General features: G+C 34.8%; 1 protein-coding gene across 2 annotated transcripts in view; it reads right to left on the bottom strand.

Moving 5' to 3' along the window:
• Positions 1–22749, bottom strand: part of LOC128859874 (RNA-binding protein Musashi homolog Rbp6) — an 84813-nt gene that overhangs the window by 25609 nt on the left and 36455 nt on the right. The window contains exon 6 of one of the 2 annotated variants that reach the window (XM_054097000.1): positions 10122–11730. The exons of the other annotated variant lie outside the window; for it this stretch is intronic. Within the exon in view, the coding sequence (XP_053952975.1) occupies positions 11516–11730 (215 nt within the window). The 3' untranslated portion in view covers positions 10122–11515. Of the gene's footprint in view, positions 1–10121; positions 11731–22749 lie in introns of those variants that run through there. 2 annotated transcript variants of the gene reach the window in all.

Genomic DNA, 22749 nt, shown 5'->3' with positions numbered 1-22749 from the left:
CACATAAACGTCATACTTTTTTCTGCATTTTATTTGACATTTTTCAATTCCAGACTAACTCAATTTTAACCATCGGCTAACACAATCGAGCAACGCGTTAAAGTTATTCAGGCTTATTATGAAAACGGGCGTTCAAATGGAAATGCATATCGCGCACTTCGTGAAGAAAATCATCTTCAGTGATGAGGCACATTTTCACCTCAGTGGATTCGTCAATAAGCAGAATTGCCGCATTTGGGCAAATGATAATCCAAGAGTGATTGCCGGAAAACCAATGCACCCACAAAGAGTGACTGTTTGGTGCGGTTATGGGCCGGCGGCATCATTGGCCGGTCAGGCAGTTACTGTGAATAGTGCTCGCTATCGTGAGATGATAACGAACTTTTTATGGCCCGAATCGGAAGATATGGATGTGGAGGATATGTGGTTTGAACTGGACGGTGCCAATTGTCACACAGCTAACGAAACAATGGCTCTTTGATGGCCGAATAATCTCCCGTCGCGGCGATGTCAATTGACCGCCAAGATCATGTGATTTGACACCGTTGGACTTCTTTCCTTGAGATTATTTGAAAGAAGAGATGTACGTCGATAAGCCAGCAACAAGTCAAGAGCTAAAGGATGAGATAATTCGGCACATTAACGGCATAGAACCTCAATTATGCCTCAGCGTCATCGAAAATTTGGACCTTCGGATGGAGGTGTGCCGCCGAGGCCGTGGCGGTCATTTGGCCAATATGTTATTCTATACGTAATTAAGCTATACCAATATTATCATAATAAAGAGATATTATAATAATTTTCAAAAAAAATTGTATTTTATTTAAAATCAACACCGGCCCTTAAAACTTAACCACCCCTTGTAACATAGTTTTCGTTCTCTTAAAAATGTCAAACGATTAAATGCTGGATACAATTGAAAGGTTTATGAGAAGTATGTTCCGCAGTTAGGAAATTTTCAACAAACTTTGTTTGAAAGAAAAAACCATTTATATACATACCGGGCACATTTATTTAAGTGATTTCTAAAAATCCATTAAGTAAACAGAGAGAGGAAAACGTATCTATTTGTTTATACTTACTAAACATTACCGCATTATTTACATATTTAAATTCTATTTCCATTCAGCATCAACCGCATTTAAGATTTTTGGTAAAATGATTTGGTTTATTAGTTTGTAAATAATTAAATTTCATTGAACTGTAAACACACTGTTGTTTGGAATGGGTGGAGGAAAGGAATAAATTAAAATCGGTTACGTTTTTTCGCGACTCACCGATTATTCTAATTGAATTGCAGAAATATACACAAATACACATGTATGTATGTATTTATATATTAATTTGTTCAACTACATGTACAACTTGACGTTCTATGCTCCACTAGGAGCTAAAGGAAAAAATGATCAAATACATACATATGTATATATACAATATGTGAATGTGTATGCAATAGAAAACGTTGATACATATGTACATACGCACATAGTGTCCGCTTTCAGAAATTGTTGCTACATACAAATGAACTGATTACATATTCACTAGGTAAATATAATTTTATAAATACATTTTACATCCATACGAGTGAACGAATAGCTAAATGTACTTTTTTGTATATAAGTGTGCATAGTATATATATGTCTTTTCAGGTACGTATGTATGTAAATATATATTATTGTATGTTGTATATGCATAACACTAAATCTATTTACTACTTTATCTGTAGAGTATAGAAGTTTCATTAGCTCCATAGTTCCGGCTGAATACAGTTTACAATGCAATCAACAATCAACAGACAATCGTATATTGGCATAATTGTTAGCTAACTATGGCAATTGAATCTTTTGTTTAAACACAATACAATTGCATACCAACCAACTACATACATACATACATATGCATGTGTTTCTACCATTTACACCATGTAAGTATGTATGTATATGTTACAACATTATTTCTATGCATGTATGTGTGTAAGTAGTATGTACTTTTATGTTAATTAAAAGACTATGCTAAGCTGGCTGGAATATTTCTGACAAACTAATTAATTAATGGTAAGACAAACGATTTTAGGGTACATTAAGAACATTAATTGGTTACATTTATTCAAATTTGATAAATACTAACTATTAATGTAACTGAACTAATTTAATAATTGGTGACTACCTGACCTTGTTGATTGATTGCTTGGTGTAGTGCTTGCCTTGTCAGATAATCCATTGGCGTAGAGTGCGATTAGTTAAGGCTTGGAAGACTCTTTAGGATGATCAACTTCAAACTGTGTAGGCCAGTATAGTGCTCCTTCGCTGATTTATTAGGTATTTTCGATACCTAAAGGCTTAATTTAATAATGCTGAGAAATGGCAAAGTATATAAAACGTTCTTCTTTTTTATTATCAAAATTACTACGTTAGCTCAGTGAGTAATTACAAAGTTTATTTATTGCAGTTCCTTTTCCAACTTCTTATAAGAAGATTTTAATTTAATTTTTGTCCTTGCTAAATATGTTCTGTCTTAAGCGTTTTAAGAAGCAGAGAGCAGAGTAGGAGATATTAACCAAGATCCTGAGCAATTGTTGAATTATAACAGCAAATTTCAGCTTTGACTCTTGGAATTGATTAATTAGTATTTTAAAATATGAACCATATAACAGATGATTAACCAATAATTGATTGGATGGCAGATGTGCCGAAGTGCTTCCAAGCACCCGATACTATACGAGCACCTACATATCGCACCCTAAATACAAAAGGGTCACAACTCAAAATTTTCCACACTCGAGCTTGACTTGTTTACAGTAGCACAGAAAGCAAACTATGTAACATATCACGCTGAAATTCGCCATGTAAGCTTATAGCGGTCCTACCAAAAAACAAAAAATTTATTTTTGGTTTGGTACAAATGGATGCACCAAACGTCGATGCAAAAAGTAGGTATCTGTGTTTAGAAAACTCTGTAATGCTAATACCAACATGATAATTATGGAATATATGTAAAGGGTGCTTTTTTAGCCGCATGATAACTATCGATATCGATAACTATGGTTTGACAACTGAGAATGGCAAACTGTATTGACATTTCTGTTCAGTAAAGTTTAGCAAGTCATTTATTTCAAATTTACTTTGAAAAAATAAATCTGCTCGCGAAGTTTGTAGAGCACTCGGTTATTTCTTTCGAAATGAGGAAGAAGCTGCCGTTACGGTGAATGACGAGCGCGACCGAGCCATGCTAACTGAATACGAGGGATGCCTTATATATGTCGGGATTAGAGAACAAAAACAAATATAATCATCGAAAATCACTTTATTGTTTTTCAAAATATTCTCCAGGAAGATCTATACACTTTTGCATGCGTTTGAACCAATTGTCGAAGCACTTTTGCCACTCTGAATGAGGTACCTCCAAAACATGCATTCTGAATGCCGCAACCGCTTCTTCAGGTGTCGAAAAACGTTGACCTCTCAGTTTGTCTTTTACGTACGGGAATAAAAAGAAGTCATTCGGTGCCAAGTCAGGACTATACGGCGGATGACCCATTAATTCGATGTTTTGGGTGCTCAAAAATGCAGTTGTTTGAGCCGATATGTGATCCGTCTTTGGCGATTGGTTTTCCTAATTTCTTGGAAGACAACTGGCAAACAAATGGTTGTGTACCACTCAGAATTTACTGTTCTGCGTTGTTCTAGTGGTACGGTTGCGACATGTCCGAAAAAACAGGCGATCATTTGCTTGGAAGTGCTTCGTGCGCGAACAACTTTTGTTGGATTTGGCTAATCTTGAAACACCCATACAGTCGACTGCTGTTTACTTTCGGGCTCATACGCGTAAATCCATGATTCATCACCTGTCACGATGTCATAGACGTGTTTCGAAGCCCCGCGATCGTATTTTTTGAGCATTTCCTTCGACCAATCGACACGAGCCTTTTTTTGAGTGATTGACAATTTGTGTGGAATCCAACGCGAACAAATTTTTTTGACAGTCAAATGTTTATGCAATATTGAATGTATGCTGGTCCCACTAATGCCTAAGATTGTCTCAATCTCACGATAGCTCACATGACGATCTTGCAATATCAGTTCGCGCACAGCATCAATGGTTTTCGGAACAACAATTCGTCTTGGAGTGAACTACGACCACGATTGAATTCACCATATCATCGATAAACACTGGTCCTTGATGGAGTTTCATCTCCAAAAAATGAATTAAGTTCATCCATGCAATGTTGCTGAGTTAATCCACGTCGAAAGTTGTAAAAAATAATCGCACGAAAATGTTCACGATTTAATTCCAATTTTGGACCGAGACGAATCTTTTAAGTTACTGTAAACAACACAAATAGCGCTGGTATTTCAAAACGTTCTGAGTACGTAAAAGCCAAAAATGTCAAACTTTGCGATACAGCTGCCAGTTGCCAGATTGCAACACCAGGGTTGCCAAATCCCGACATATAAAAGGCACCCCTCGTATATGCTTCCAAAAATTAATCACCTAAATATCGATGACATTTGGTTCTAACAAGAAGGCGCAAGTGCTGTATCGATTTATTTATTGCAATATGCAAGCCACCATTGACGCCATAAAGCCAGATTTATTGCAAAAAGTAATCAAAAATTGGACTGATCGAATGGACGCTGTAACTCACAGCTGGACTATAATAGAATCTTTACCTACCAGATTATAATACAAAAAAATTCTTTACAATATTTTTATTTTGTATTCTCATTTTAAATTCGCCAGCTCTTAAAAAAATAACTGACACTTGTTTAACCGTGGGCGTACAATTTAAAATAAATTCGCAAACCGTTGTGGGCCGTTTTTAGTGTCTTCTTTTAAACAATAACAAAGGAAGTGATGAAATCACAATGCGAATAATAATTGTCAGAACTTCCACATTTGAATTGGGGCTTAAAATCAGTTTTAAATAAAAAATCTATTTTCTTCTTTTATTATATGCAAGCGTTTATTAAACAAATTTCTGTTTCTTATTTCGGTCTCGCGTTCGCGGTAATTTTTTTTTTATTTCATTTTACCATATTCACGGATTTAAGATTTAGAGCAAGGAAGTAATGATTTAATTCTTTTTCTTCCATTTTTTGGCGTTTTAAATCCATAATTATAAAATCACAGAATATACATATATATATGCATGTGTGTATGTATATAATATATATAGATTAAAGCAATTTTCACGTGAATTTAACATACCTACATTTATTGCATCAAGTTTATGCTTGTGTGCCGCACGTGTACATGTATGTATGTATATGTTTCCATGTACGCTCCTGCATTAACAGGTTTATTGGTTTCATTATTATTTTTGTACGGATATGTGTGGGCGTACATTGTCTAATTAAGCAATCGAATGCATTATGAAGCGTATTAAGCACAAAAAGCCGTTGTTCGACAAAATTCATTCCATTACTTTTGGGTGTATTTGTGTTTCATAGAATTAACATATTTTAAGCCGGAGTGGTTGTGTTTTATAATTATTAAAAGTTCATGTGCTTGTCAAGCGCTTAGGATATGCTTTTCATGTGAACATTTAAATAGTTTAATTACTTTATTTTTTTATATCTAAATAACGACTTTTATCAATCAATTAATCAGACAAACGCTGACCATCATATAGCTGCGGTTAGCAGAGTTGCTGCCACAGAAGCAGAGTTAATTTGTGGAACACGTCTCGAAAAACTTTCAATAGTTGCAAATCTTCTATCTTCCTGTTCTTTAGAGAAAACGCAAGCAGAGACGTCCTCCATGCATTTAAACAAAGTTTTTGGAATATTTCAGAAAACATTGAACGAATAGCCGCATAAGGATATTAGAAAAATAATTATTGGCACAACGAATCACTTTCCGGTTGATACAACCGTTTATGCTGCGGAGTGCCAACAACAAAAACTAACTCTGCTTGGTATCGCGTTTCCTCCTCTTGCATCTGTGAGCGACTTTCTCGTAGTTTAGCGTAGTTTATAGTATTAAATTTTGGTATTTAAATATGTACATACATATATAGTTTGTAATATTTTTTAAAGCTCAGTAAATACATATTTTGGATTTTGCATTTTCATTTCCCACTTAGGTTTTAAATTTTCAATTTGTGTTGCTTTTCAAGTTTCGCAGAAAAAATGGATGGATAATTCGTTTGCTTGTGTTTTTGTTTTGCTTTCATAAAAAATTTTCTTTAACTAACAAATTCGCAGTAAGAAATATAATTTATCCATGTAAAAATGTTTCTCTTTTACCTTTTAAAAATACATTTAGCACTTGCTGTGATTTGCATTTATGTTGGATAATTTCTTTCCATCAAGTGTTTCTTTAATCTGCAATATGTTTTGTTTAATTCTAAATATAATTTAATTATTTTCAGCTTGGGAAATTTTTATCAAATATATAAAATGAAGAACTAAACATAAATACACTAAGTAAATGAGGAGTGTAACAAAATAAGTTGATTATGCACGTAAGTAAAAAGTAATAATGAAGTTTGAGTTCATACGTTTTAGTTGTAAATTTTTTTAAATAAATGTGTGGAAGACTTTTATAATAAATACATAGTTTTTAAAATGATGTGGTCGAGCTATTCTACCGAAAATTTAAATTGGTTTGCAAACATTTTTTTCTAATGACGCTAAAATGTATCTACTTGAAATCACACAATTACATACGTATACATACGAGTATAGAGGGTATATGAGTATGTATAAATATTCATGTGTGCAGCTATTTGTATTTGTTATTGTAATTGTCGTAACACGGTCTACGTGGTGACTAATTTTGTCTACTAAATGCTATATAATCGCATATTACAAGTTCGACTATGTATACTTGCTATAGAATAAATATGTATGTATATAAATTGTAAGTGGTTATGTATTTAACTGCGTTAGTAAGGGCTGGGAAAGATTAAGTACGACTAAACTGCAATTGATTATGGGCTCACGATAGTCAAGTATACATACACACATACATCTGTGTGTACGTAAATCTTGGATCATGGGTTTAAGTTGCAGTATACATACATTTGGGGAAGTGTTTGCGTGTGGGAGCGTATTATGTAGGTAAGCGGCTAAAGACCACGCACATACATAAATTTATTTCGCCATGTACATGTACATGTATGTATATGCGTATGTGCATATTGAATGTCTTTGCTAATTTTGGGATATGCATATTTTAAGTAAATTTGTATATTTGTGTAAAGTGTCGTTTCTGCAATAGCATTAATGCCATCTGTTATTCAATCAATGTGCCGAGTACCTACATACATATGGATGTATATCTGTCAAACGGGTATATTTTTATGTGTGTACACAAAAGGACGCGCCTAGTTCCTTGCTTTGTACTGCATCTCTACAATTTCCAAAGGTTGCAGTAAACAAGTTCTATGAAAATCTTATTAATACTTTATAAGTGCATACATATGTACGCACATACACAAATATTCAGTTGAATGTCATATGTGTATGTATCATATGATGAAATTAAAATATGTCGTCTGTATATCCTACTAATTTCGATCACAGGTACTAGAACTTTTTACTGTAATGAACATTAAAATATTTTAACTAAGCAAAATGGGTTGCCGAAATTAATAAACGGAAAATGTATGTATGTATATGAAAATAATTATCCAGTTCAAGCTTTTTGACAGTCATCATGGACTTATGAAATACCTATACATATATGCATACAAATATGTACATATGTATGCTTCCTCTTCCTCATTCTATTTCTTCATATTTTGTACAAATATGACAAAGTTACAGGCGTAATGCGTCGATATTACCGAAGATGATTTATGTTATTGTATAAAGACGACTAATCCAATATTTTGGATTAGTGGTAAAGATTTTGCCACTGCGATTCCTGAAATTATATTAGGTTCCCCCGAAGTTTTTTCTAAAATTGAGCTGGTATTATTAACCTGCAAACATTTTAAATTCAATAAATAGAGCCTTAAAATTATATAATTATTTATTTATTAGCATTAATATGCAAATATTATTAAAACTAATACGAGAACGAGTACTAGTTGCCAGGGCCTACAACTCGTAACATTTAAAAATCCTTCAACGGTAATGCATCATACAGGGTGGGCCATATAGCGTTTGCTTTTTGAACCACCTATTTTTTTGAGAATGGTAACACAAATGACATGTCAAATGTGTTCATAATTTACTTAAAGGTTTGACATTTACGAAATGGGACGCTATATGCTTGAACAAAATTGGGAAGTATTGAAAACCTATTTCCAAAGTGGTGAGCCTTCTTCTTCTTCCGCGGTTACAGTAAATGGCGAGCGTTACCGTGACATGCTCAACGAGTTTTTGTTTCCAAAAATTGATGAGGGTGACATGGACGACATTTGGTTTCAACAGGATGGTGCAACTTGTCACACTGCCAAAGTTACACTCGAACTTTTGGCTACCGTTTTTGAATTCCGATATCAATTGGCCGCCTCGGAGCTGTGATTTAAGCCCGTCGGACTATTTTTTGTGGGGAGCCGCTAAGGACAAATGTTATGCGAACCATCCAGAGACGATTGATGCTTTAAAACACGAAATCGAAATTGCCATTCATGAAATTGGAGCCCAAACAATCGAAAATTGTGCTTAAAAATTGGGTTGATCGAATGGCCTACTGTAAAGCCAGACGTGGCAGTCGTTTGAACGATATTATTTTTCATTCATAAATGACAAGGTTCAATCTGCAAAATAAAAAAAAAAGTTTGAAAAAATATTGATAGTTTTCTTTATAGCCGATTCAAAAAGCAAATTTTACATGTCCCACCTTATAGTAACTTGCGATCAGCTTTATGTAACTTCCTTTATTTGTATATTATTAGAAAAAAATCAAAACAATAATTAATGTATTCTAAATTATAAATTACAATAATTTACTTCAAAAACGCAGAGAAAATAGTTCGCAGACACAATTTATTCATTTTGTTCGCCAGTTAATTAAACTAATGAAATCTTAATTGTTAATGCCGTGATGAACTCCATGAATGAAACAATTGTAACGAGCATGTGGAAAATCTCTTCGAAGCGTAGGCAAGTGGCCATTATGCTGCGCCTTAAACTTTGGGTACATGGAGTTTGCGCTTTAATTTAAAGTAAAGTAAAAAAAAAACACTTTAAAAATAATATTGAGCAAATTATTGGCTACCGTTTTCGTAGAATCGCCTCTTGTTTGAAAAAATAATGCAACTTTTAAACTATAAATCAAATTTCAACTGTATATCGTATATATGTAGGCTGATGGCTGTAACAGATTTTGCAAATATGCTTCACGCCAATTAATTTTTCTGTACAAAAATAAGTTTTATGGATGCTTTTTTTTATGCAGTGAAAAGAATGAATAAAGAGATAGTAAACTCAATGTTTTATATACGAATAAAGTCGAAACAGTTGTCGGATATTCAGCTCAATACAAAGGTAAGACAAATGGACCGATTATTTCAGATGCTGCTTTATTGGAAGTCATCAGGCGGACTAAAAATGAAATGAAAATGAATATTCAATGTCCGTTCTGGAGGTCGTCTACACATTAAGCCAGCCCTTGCAGTGCGGAAGATCATGTGACCTGCCATTCTGAATTTGCGCGAGGACAGCAGGCCTATCCCATAGTATGCCATATGAACATATTGTGTGCAGATAAATCGTAAAGATAGAAATTCTCAACAATATGAAAGATGCCTCTCTAATATGGAATATAACAGCAGATTCACCACAATACATAATCTATAAAAGGCGTGGTTGCGGGCCGATGGAATTGCGATCGTGGATTCAGCTCATGAAATTCCTGATTTTGCTCGGATTGAAGAGTTTTAAACTGATATTAAGAAAGCAGCTAGATCTAAGAACAACTACAAGCTGAAGTGGAGCTCAGGGTACTGCAGATTTTAACGCCAGATTACTTGAGGAGGTATGGTATAGTTCTTATTTAAAATATTATTCCGAGTTGCGAACACCTTCCTCAATTTGACTAAATATGTAATGTTTTAGTTTAGGTCTTGCAAGCTACATGTACAGATATATACACAATACTTGTCGCTACTTCTAGAAAATGTTCCTTGAAAAAAAAAAAACGGAGAAACAGATAAACATGTGAAAACTTTGTGCACCGCAATACTATTTTTATAATTGTTATTAGTATTATGTGGACATATTTATTGTCTGGAAAATATTTGTAATGCTCTGCGGTGGATTTTACAAAAGATTGCTGAACAAGTATTGTAATTACTCTTAGATGAAAAATTTGCAAACTATTTATTGCTGTGAAAGAAATATTTTTGAACCGATTAGTTAAATTTGACTCGCAATGCAATCATAAAATGGTATTTCTCGAATATACTTGTATTCTAATCATCTTTGACGAAACAAAAGTGACGAACGAAACTTTTAATTGGTTTTTGGGTTCTTTAAAATTACAATAAAAGTTGTAATGTGAAGGAAATTTTCAGCAACTTTCGAACGGCAGCGCCCACTACTAGAATTATGGATTGAATGATTTATTTATATGTATGTTTATATCTTATGTGTTTGTACATATGTGTAGACATACATATAAATGATGGATGCGCTTACATATGTACATGTGAGTGAAACGCTTTCGATACGCAGTGTACTAGTTGACATGTGCATATTTCTATAATAGGAAGAAGCTGTAAATCTCACTTTCTTTAGTTTTAATTATCGACTTTTTTATTTTAGTTACTAAGTGTACATACATATGTTTTTATATGGTTTCCAAATCAAATTTAAGTAAATGATGCGTGATGGAGATTCGAAAATTGCTAATTAGTTGAATCATTTCAAATCTAACTTTTGAAAGCCGCAATTTCTTCACTGTATTGATATTGACGATAAGTTATCAATTCCCTTCTTATTGAAATCGGGTGTATGTATGTAGGCATGTAGGTATGGGTGTGTGTGTGTTCATGAATGCGTGTATGGTTCAAATAGTCTATCTTAGTGAATGGATAGTGCGGTTAGTACTACTTTAACACGTAATATTTACTAGCACTAAAAATGTAAAACTCTATTTTGGTTATTGCATTATCAAACTCTAGTATCAGCTTAGGATGACTTAACTATTCGGCAAAAAAACGAACTAACAACCGAATCAACTAACAAACGAACGAACAACGCGTACCAAATATGCAGTACGAGAATACTCCTATGAATATGATTAAGTTAAGAACGTGGGCCTATATAATCGTAAATATGCAGGATTAACTACTAAGAATAGGAATACTTTGCATCAGTTGTTTCAAATAATTTGTGTGTGCATTCAAAACGACGGTAAGCTAATAGTCGTAGATCGCAAAGAAATGCCCCGCTCATCCCGTTTCTTAGTACAGTGTATTTGTGATCTTAAGCTGGAATTTTCTGAGTGTTGTGGATTTAGGTTGTGGTTGTGGTTGCTGGCAGATGGCTAGTAGCGGTAGCATGCTGCGAGACAAAAACTTTCACTTGCACTTTAGATGGTGGCTTTGGGCGTCGCATTAAAAATTGATGTTGCCTAAAAATTGCGATTTAATTGCAGCTGTACGAGTAAGCGCGGTAGCCAAGGGCAGAGTTAAGGCTGCCTGGTGCTGATATCCTGCTGTGGGCTGAGAATTGACGGAGTTTCCACTACCAATGCCAGGCCTACGACTACCAGCATGTGCCGTGGTACTACAGGTACCAAAGCTTCTACCGATTCCACATATTGTTAAGCCTATAATAGCAAAAACAAAGAGCATACAAGTCGAAAAAGTGAGTGTACGTCGAAATTGGCAACAATAATAACATAAACTTGATAAATACGAAAATTCTACGAATACGCCCGTTATGTGGACATGGCGTATATCTACAAATATACGTTAAAACGTATTAAAGAAAAAGGTTGCAACGAATCTCAAGTAAAAAGTCGTTAACTATAAATACAAACTGATTAGATCACTAAGAATTCAGCTACAATTGACATAATGAATTGGGGAGCTGACATTAAGGGCTGGTAATTGTGTTTTGGTTTAGTAAGTGACGTTGAGTTATGATTTTTCTCTAGTTTCCGCTTAATCATCAATTTCTTAATTCTGGCTGGGAAATATATTTTATTTAAGTGGCAACAACTGTTCCGAGAAGCGTTTAACCTAAACTTCTTAGGAAATTTATGCAATATTTTAGATCAGAAACATTCCAACAGAACCAATAACTAGAAATACACAATTTGCGAAGCACTCATCAATCATTTGAGAACACGTACACGAGTTTTTATTGGTGGATAAAGTCAGTACATCTCTGTTAATTTTTAAAGTAATGTATAAGAAAAGGCTTGAAACTGTAAAACACCAAGGTGCTACCATAGATTTGACAGAAAGAGAACAATTTTCAATTATTTTTATTCCGCCGTAGTCGAATAGATTGGGTTATGTCCACCTGTTATTAATGCCCGGGTTGGAATGTCCGAGCATGAAATTCTAAATTAAAGTTTTTTCTAATAGCGGTCGCCTTGTCGACAGACAATTTCAAGCCTCCCAGTGCATTTATGTATGGAAAATATCCTCTTAAAACACCATTTGCCGTTCGGCGGCGGCGTAAAACTGTAGGTCTCTCCATACGTGGAACAACAACAAGACTCTCGTAAAAAATTAGAAATGAGAATTAAACAAAAAGGAAGTACATATATATACAATATATATGTTTGGCCGAGCTATTCCTCCTATTTGTGGCATGCGTCTTGATATTGTTTCACAAATGTAGGTACCTACAGTTTAAAGCCGACCCCAAACAGCAGATATTTTTTATGAGGTGCTTTTTCATTGCCTGTCGAGGGGCGACCGCTATTAGGGAAAATACTTTTTCTTCATTTTGGATGTGTGCGCCAACTATCTACATATACATATGTTGATATATACATATATAAATGAATGGGCAGAGAAATCATGTAACGCAAAATTTTTAACGCTCCCAAAGGGAAACTATTGGCTGGATTGTTAGCCCGGGAATCACTATTGAGATCTGAAGCCTATGCTTTAATACTATCCCTTGGTGACACTATGTTATATTATATTCTGAGATATTTGAAACCAGTGTTGATCAGCCAAGTCATGACAGCGCTTAAGGGGTTAAGGGTAGTCAGAATTTTCTTTAACCTATAATATAATATCCATTTGTTGAACAACATCAAGGCGCACACCACAAATATGAGGAGGAGCTCGGCCAAACACCCAAAACGGGTGTACGCGCCAATATATATAATATAGATCTTAAAAGTATTGTGTGAGAATTTGACGTGAATCCAACAAATACTTTTCGAGTTATTCAAGAATTAACAAAGGGTGCTCGGGCGTTTCGGAGCGTTCGATAGCAAGTAGCAAAACTTTAAACGGGGTTTTCTCTAACTTAAAAACCGCCTGGTAGATTTCAATAAAATGCATACTGCTTTTGAAAAACATAAAAAACTCGTCCCTTATCGAAGGATTTTTTTTTCAAAAGTTTCGATTTTTTAAACAATTAATTGTCGTTTTTTTCTCGAAAATCTGAAAAATATTTCCTGAGGCCGCTATCTATTGTAGTTAATTAAAAAAAAGCTTTGATCAGGCACGAGGTTATCTATTAATAAAACTAATTTCTCTTGACCGATTGATTTTAGATGAATCTCCAAGGACTTGTGATGATCACCACAAGAGACTTCTGGTGAAACGAACTCCACACAAACAGCGATCACTTTTACAGTTATTAATTTTTTTTTTTTTGAAATTTTGTTTAAGTCAAGTCGAAACATGATGTATTAATGCTATGTTTTTATTTTCCAAAAATAAAGCAATTGACTAGCAGAAAAAAATGAGTGAAAATCATAATTTTTTCGGGCCTTTGACTACACCTAACCCTTAACAATTTGCACGTTTCACAATCTGCACATTCAACACTCCGTAGAGAACTCTGTGACTTGACAATCCAAATGCAGGGATTCTCTTCATGATATTCAAAGAATCAGACAATCAGATCAAAGAAGTGACTATCACAGCTTTACTGAAGCCGAAGATTTAGATCTTTTGGATTTTCTAAAGAATCGTCGAATGATAATTAAACGAAATGTTCAACAAAAGTTTTATTTTTTTATTTTTTCAATCAGCGCTATTTTTCTTTTTAATTTTTCACTTTTATAAATTTCGATATACTTTTGAGTTATAAAATAATTATTTAATTCTTTATTGTACATAAATATGTTAAAATATAACTAAATACATATCTCTTTACGTATCGCATTAAATTTTTTTAACTTTTGATACGCGTTGGGTGGGGTTTGGTATACAGAGGCATATTATAAACACATGCATTTTTTATATATACATAAATATGTGCGTATTTGAAATACCTAATGGGATACGGAGCATGCCCTTCAATAAAAATATGTATAAGATCAATAGGATTCAAAAGAAATTAAAGACTCTAGCTGATTTTGAAAGTAAGCAATTGGTTTTTTCACTTTAAAGGTAGAACTGTGACTAAGTGCCTTGTATGACCCGTTTTGTTTGGCTAGCACTATGGCTATGTTATGTTGTTGTTGTTGCTGCGGATGTGGCCATCGTCATATAATCGCCGATGAGTATGCGGTTATCGGGCACAACACTCATTACACCAGCTTTGCGACAGAACGTAAGCCAAAATGTGACCGGGCCAGCACCAGTAATCAATATATGGAAGAACCCGTGCACGAGTGAGAGGTTGCAGATGCGCAGAGTAACCGAAATATTTAAAAATGAAATGAAAAGAAACAAAAAACTCGAATTAAAATCAAATTTCTAAAAAATTAAGACATAATTTTGAGTTACAAAAAGATACTAAGAAATAAAAAATATGGACTAATGGAAACGAGTATAGAAACAAAATGAGAAAAGGAATAAATTAGAATATGTAGAAAAATGTTAAGGTAGTAAAATAAAAAAATAAATATCAGCAGGCTGGTATTGTTTCTCTGAACATAACGCATTTATACATACTTTTTCTTCTACGCACACTATCGTGCCCGGTCAAGACAGGCAGATTACAAGACTGCGGCTTCCGTGGGAGTATATCTGGCTATGGTAAAAATTGGATGAACAAGGAAGAGAACGATGTTGTAGAGAAATTCGCTCGTGAGTAACAATAAAAACCTCTGCCTTTTAGACTTTCTAGATCAAACAACCAGTTTCTTACGCTCTCGTCAGAAGTCAAGTGTCTTGGCGTAATACTTGACCCCAAGCTTCATTGGAAGCTGCGCATCGAAATCGAGCCAAGAAGGCCAGTATAGCTTTATACTCCTGTAAATGGATGTTCGACAAAAAGTGGAGTCTCAAGCCACGTGTCGTACTCTGGATTTTTCCTTCCTTCTCTGTACTTCGTACAGACCTCCCTCCGCAAACGGGGTTTTCTGACTATCATTCCAAGCAGAATTGATTGGAAGGAGGGGAGAGTCTGCACGGACATATCTTTGTTTTCACCGACGGATCTAAGATGAAATCTGGAGTTGGGGCGGGAGGTTTCTTTAAATCAGCCAATATTTTAGTCCCCTTTAAACTGCCGAATACTACTAGTGTCGTTTCTACGACAGTCGGTTCTACGTTACCGAAACGACCCGGATTTATATCCGGCCAAGAACTGTTACTCCAGCAGCATTCCCCGTATGTAAGTGTGGGGAATGTTTATGATGCTACAACAACAACAACAACTAGTGTTTTTCAAGCAGAGGGCCTCGCGATCCTACAGGCACGCAAAATGTTTTGCTGCGGGAGGAAGACATAAATATCTTTTCCAATGGTCAAGTTGCGATCAAGGCCCCGTCGTTGCCATGTTGCAGCTCTCTTCTGGTGAACTCCGGTGAGAAGGAGATCAAACATCTTGAGCATGCAGCAGACTGTTGAACACTCTTTTTGCAAATGGTTTGAGGTCTAGACGCTTGAGGTTCCTTAGTGTGCCTTTTGGGGGTAGCCTAAGACAGTTTTCCAGCTTAGATCCCTCCTATACTGCATCAACAGCACTGAATGGCATTAAATGGTCAACAATATGGTATCAAAACAGCACTCTAGTGCTACTTGTAAAGTAATCGTGGTACTCTTGCCATCTGACTTACTTACTAACAATAAAAATGAGAAATAACACACCACGAAAGCTAAAACTTACGCCATGATACCTGGTAAGATTGGAAATACCTACTATATTGCCTATAGTACTCGTATATACGCGTATATGATAATATTCAGATACTACAGATGCAAGATAGTTGCTATGTAAATCGATTTAATTTACAATCAAAATTTGCATTCTGTTCTCGGGAACGACCTATGCTAGTTATGTAAGGCTGAATATACGGTGTGTGATACAACAAATCACCACCATTCTCGGCGAGTTCAGATAGTGATACACCTCTCGAAAGGATGGTACCTATAACAGCGCCATATAAGCTGTGGTCGATTTCAGTGACATTTAATTCGTGCTTTACTTTTATTTAGGAAAGAAAAAATATGGAAATACGGTAAAGATTGAAGTATTGTTCACCTTACAAGTCTTGTGGAGGAATATTAAATGTTATCCTATTTTGATGAAACTTCGTTTACACACTGCCTTTACATGGAAAAAATATAAATTGGAAAGATTGTATACTATATTGACCGACTGCCGCGCCCCTCGCCCATACAAAATGTGGGACTAAATGTTAAATATGATCCGATTTTGATAATATATAATTCCTGTTAGAAAACCAATTATTCTAATAACTGGAATGCAAAAAGTTGGCTTTTTCAAATAAAGTCTGGCTTGAATCATAGTTTCATATAAAAAACCATGGCCTTCTTTCTCACAACAGCGTCTCATACTTTTTCTACCTGTAAATGTGCGCACCCTCAAATTGGGTAGGTGAATTATTTTTATTAATATTTTATTCCCCTTTATTATTAATTTGTCAACTTACGCCTTTTTCTTCATAAATTGCTTCACTTAATTCAAAATGAGGTTAAAGCTATTCGGAATGGTTTGTTTTAAAACGACTTTTCATCCCATGATATTTTTCCAACAATAAATTAAATTTTCTATTTAGAATACGAATCTTTGCACATTTATGAATTCTCTCGAGTTTTTTCTAAAAAATTAGATTATGATTTCTGTCAATTTTTTGACCACAACAAGCGTTGAAAATGATATCAATTCGTATTAACTATCATAAAAGGTAAACAACAAATAATGGCAGAAAAATTCATTTGGTTTGTAATATACAAGTACATTCTGTCACTCGTTAAAGTGTATGTATATAAAAGGCGAACTATTGCGAATAAGTTTGCATTTCTCCATCGAAACTTCACCATTGGTGTTTTTTTTGCTTTTCTTTTAAGTAACGGTACTTTCAAAGTATGAAAGGTAACGTCATCTTTAGGAAATACTTCAAGGCAGACAAAAAAACAAGGTAATCACAGCAGCTTGTATTCAAATAAAAATATTTAATTTTTTCCAGAAGGCATTGTTGATTTTAGATCCTTTACTTTGAAGAGTCTTAAATGTACATAAGTATCTCTTACCCTATTGCCAAATGTTCTGAGACCTAAGATAATAATGATACTGCAGCTGAAAAACTCCCTGAAACAATCATAAAGACTCCGGTTTGAAGTAAAGGATTTAGTTATATTGGTAATATAAGTCGGGTACGGGGGAAGTGAAAAATGAGATTTCACAAAGAGCTATACATTTTTTCTTTTGCAATGTATTATATTACCAATGGCTTGGTTAGAAAATTATTGATCAGAAACAATTATGATACCTGGTTTAGGGAAAGATCCGACAGTGGTAAGTATAGGTCCATTATTTAGAAAACTTCTACTGAAAAAAATTAGACCACTATTCACACGAAAGCAAACAATACCTCATATCACATATACAATATATCATACCTCGTTGATGTGATTGATAAATAAATTGCAGTTGTTGTGCATTATTTGCTGGAATATGAGGAATATGATGAGCAAAAGGAAAACAAAAGAAAATGTTGGGTGAACAAATGGTATACTAAAAGATCTTGGTTGTTGAAAGAGATGAGGAGTATAGATTCAGATTTATATAAAAAAATTATGCGCATCCCATGCACTTATTTTGATACTTTATGGCGTAAAGTTACACCGCCAGTACAGAAACGAACGACCAATACGCTCGAGTCAAGATCTGATTTGCTAGATGTTATATCAGCGAATGATACGCTTTAACTAATGAACGATACAATTCAATTAATTTTAAAGTTTTTTCTTTACTCTAACTTAATATAGCACGTTTTATGGTCGCAGCCATTTTAAAATTTAACAAACTTTGATAAAATTCATGTGCAGGACTTTACTATACGTCTCCGCAGAGCAAAAACGGTATTTAGCTGGCAAATAGAGCGTAGAATTGTCATAGACTTCTCGACCTAGTTGTTGCGGACTACATTCACGGCGAAAAAGTTTGGCTAAAAAATCTTACGTAGAATATGAAGCTGGGTCTCATCTAGATCTCTGTTGATGCTTATACGTCTCTAGCGGGATTGTTGTCCAAGTTTTGCAAAATCGTGATGAATATCAAATACCATAAAACTGAACTTTAGTACGTGATTTTCGTATAGTGAAAGTGCGAGCATTTTATTTCGAATATTTCTTATACATACACATTTATTAAAAAAACTACTGTTAACAGAAGCCGATGACAGTTTGTGGTTCCGTACAGACCAGAATCCAATAACGTTGCACTTTACACCGTGTTGCTTATCACCCCACATGATCGTAACAGGGTCTGTCAAGAAATTCCTAGGGGTGCTCTGTTATCGCAATAACGTTTTTAAGATATTTTGGGCCATTGATCTATCGCGCGTATTGTGTCAAAATTTCGCGATATTTGAGTTATTGCATTTAATGTGATAGTACTAATAAGCCGTCGACCGAAAAATGAACTATGAACAAGCAAGACCAATACTAAGCCAAGCTGGCTGGCAGTATGGAAATTTATTTCAACTGAGTGAAATTTCAGCGAATTTATTCACTATTTCCAGCGAATTTATTGCGGCAACTGCTGCATGCATACATACTTGAAGTTTACTTCATTTTTAGTTATCACATTTTATGTAATAGTAAATAGTTTTTACCACAGTCATTTGCGAAAACATGTATTGAATTGGGAATGTCTGTTCATTTCAAATGGTCAAAAGATAACGTAAACAGCTATATTATAACCAAATTGTATGCGAGAAAAATTTGAAATTTCAAATTGTTGACTTCCATTGGTAGCACCCGCCATGCTGCCACAAGAGCTGCCAAAGTAAGCGGAATGTTAAGTAAGCTCTTGGCAAACCTTGGAGGTCCAACGCAGAACAAGCGCAAACTTTTAATGGATACGACGAACTCGATTCTCTTAAACGGATGCGAAATATGGGCAGATTCGCTTAAGGTGCAATGCCGGCGGAAAATTCTGCAATCTGTGCAACGCACCTGTGCTCTCAGAGTGGCTTCGTCATACAGAACAGTATCTGAAGCAGCGGTGTTAGTTATCAGCGGAACCATCCCTATAGATATTCTAGCACAAGAGCGTAAACGGAGATGGGAGGCAAAAACACAGGAATCCCAGTACCATACTTCTCCGATAATACAGTTCAAACACTCACACTTTGGCAGGCAAGATGGAACTCTGAAAGGTATGGTAGATGGACAGCGAGACTAATACCCGATCTAAAAAAGTGGGTAGAAAGAAAGCACGGTGAGGTTAACTATTACCTCACACAGTTTTTGTCCGGACATGGGTCCTTTCGTAAGTATCTGTGGCGAATGGGGAAAGTGAGCCAACCAAACTGCGTATATGGAGATACTGAGTATGATGATGCGGAGCATACCTTTTTTAAATGCGAGAGGTGGAACGTAGAAAGAACAGGTCTGCAACGAGCTATTGGTGTATTTACACCTGAAGAAATTATCGAGAAAATGACAATAGACGAAGGAAAATGGAATGCCGTCGCAAATTTTGTGGAGGATATTATCCGAAAAAAGAAGCGCGAAATGGAAAGCTATGCTGAAGAGCATTGAACATAGGCTTCTCAAAACAGGCGACCCTGGACGCAGGGTGAGTAAGTAAGTGTCCTTCTTAGGACGACGTCTTGGCCCTCTACCTCGAAGCAATGCGGAAGCAGTCCCGGGGTGGAGGGAAAAATCCAAGAGAAGAGGAGGGATATTTTTAGTGGAATCACCACACACGTAGTAGCGACGGGACGGTTACTATATGGTGCGAAGGCATTTTTAACCCAACACCGCCAAAACAAAAAAAAAACAAAAAAAGAATTGGTAGCACCCGCTAAGTCGCAACTGAATGGAACAAAAAAACCCTTTTTTTAGTGTGAAATGTCACCTTGACACGGGGATAAACTTTAAATTGTTTGATCGATACTTTACTAGATGTAATGGATTTCTTTTTTCCCAAATTAAATAATATTATATGTATTTATAGCAGATGAATTCATGTATATACAAAAAATGTATTTATTTATCATTTTTCTTCATTCTAATTATTAGTAGTAGAGAGTAGTAGCTAGTATGTGTTTGAAAATAAATCTAGGGCACCAAATTGTATTATTTCAGTTGAAAAAAACAACTTTCTAACTAAATAAATATAGATTTTCTACTAAATAAAGATTTAAATTTCTGAAATGAGAATCTAAAAACCATCGTTCGATTGAACCAAATTTATGAATGAATTTTTATGAATTGGAAATTTGTGTGACGCTAAATTATTTTCCTGGAAATGGCCTTTGAGGAACGAACCATGATAAATACATATGTATATGAAAAAGAAAAAAGGGCAAAAAAAAACTTCGTAACTATTATAATAAAGTGTCAGTGTTGAACTAATCTTTAACGATAATTTTGTTTGAAAAAGTTAAGAGTCTTTTTTGTTCGCCGAAAGATGCACAGAGCTAGACTTCTAATATTTGTAAACATGTTTTACTCATTTTCACGTATATACAGATATATCTCGTATAATAAAAGGAGTGGCGTGTTCTTAGGTATGCATGATCTTGGATATGAATAAGTATACCACTGTGAGAAATCATAAATTTTGGAGAGTGGTAATGCTGGTGAGCTCTTCTAAATGTTATCAAATTGTGAGTGCCAAATTTTTGGTGGTTTCTAACTTTCCACTATAGCCGCCCAAGTGTAGAAACTTTTAAAAACATACTTGCACAAAGCATTTCCCACTTAATCACATGTATGCACTTTTACTTTTTTGTTTTCAAATATACCGGTTGCATAGCTCATCGTCCAACTTCTGCTAAAAGAGTTCGGAATATGTATACATATATTAATGTATCTCTATTATGGAAATCCAAAAAAGGTGTAAAAATTGTGTATCTCAGCGCTAGCATCATTTCAAAATACGAGTATATAGGATATCGAAAAGTTTCTTAAATAAAAAGGTTGGCCGTGGTCGAAGTCCTATCTCTGTAAAATTTCTAACGAATCTCTTAGCTTTGAAAAGTTGCATTTGTACTCGCTTATGTAAAGTACAATAAAGAGTCCATAGCGTTATTTGAAACATTTTAAAATCATAAATCCGAAAGTTTTCGCACTAAATAATGTCAGAAAGTTTTCGAGTGATTACGAATAGTTCCGAGTGGTTCCGGGTTGAGCATTTAGTTTATGCACACGCGAAAATGACGGATTTGAAAATTATTTTCATAATTTTCACATTTTACGACGACAAAACACCATCATATGTTCCTCTATGAAAAAGCACCTTTCCAATGAGAATAGGTGTGAAATCAGTTGAAGAAGCAAAAAGTTTGAGGAAGGTGTAAAAATCACTAGTTCCGAAGTTATTGAAGCGAAACGTTAGATAGTGACATTATTTATTACTTTATGTGTGGCATTAATTTTAGTGGGCAAATGTGAAAATAATTTCATACGTGGCAAAGTTGTCGTATTTGAAAGAAGTTGTTAATTTTTTTTATAAAACTCATGTGGAAAAAATACCGTGAAAGATAGGGTAAAACACTCGGTTGAAGATGCTCTTGAATTTTATCGAAAAGCTAGCATTCCTACGATCACCGAAACCAAATGAATGAAAAATGCTATACAGTTTACAGACAATGAAAAAACTTATCAAAAATTAGATACGGTCAGTATGAAAAGTAACAAAAAAATGAAAAAGAATTATGTGACACAATTTAAAATCTAATTTTTGACATCTTGGCTGTGGATGCACTGGACACAATAAGATGTCAAATAGATAAAGATTTCCTTCTAGTGCAAGAGGAAAAGGGTCGACCAGTATGTTTGGCATTAATGCTAAGCAGACGTGAAAAAAAAAACGATAAACAAAGCGACTGGACGAAGAAGAAAATCGAAAATGGAAATATAATATTTAGTCCACTCGCTTGCCCAGGGTATTACTCCATACGGTGTGTGTTTATATTACTTTGATAGGCTTTTCTATTTTACACAGATACAGCTGCGTCGATGACTGGATTTGAGGGAGATAGGGAAACCGAATCTGAAGAAACTGACTGTTCGATCCCGGACGTTCGAATATTAGAGTGCATATCTCCTTTCCACGTCATATCAAAACGTGTGAAAAAGTCTATTATTGAATACCCTAGCATTTTTATGTTTTATTTACTTGTCATAGGTACATGTATTGCATGCTTGAGGTATTTTTTGACCTTTAAAGTTAGGGTGCTATGATTTTTAGACCGATTTCAAACTTCTGTGGCTCACTG

The sequence above is a fragment of the Anastrepha ludens genome, chromosome 4, assembly GCF_028408465.1.
Source record: "Anastrepha ludens isolate Willacy chromosome 4, idAnaLude1.1, whole genome shotgun sequence".
NCBI lineage: Eukaryota > Metazoa > Arthropoda > Insecta > Diptera > Tephritidae > Anastrepha > Anastrepha ludens.
Note: the sequence above shows the minus strand (reverse complement) of the source record. Positions and strands in the feature narration are given on the sequence as shown.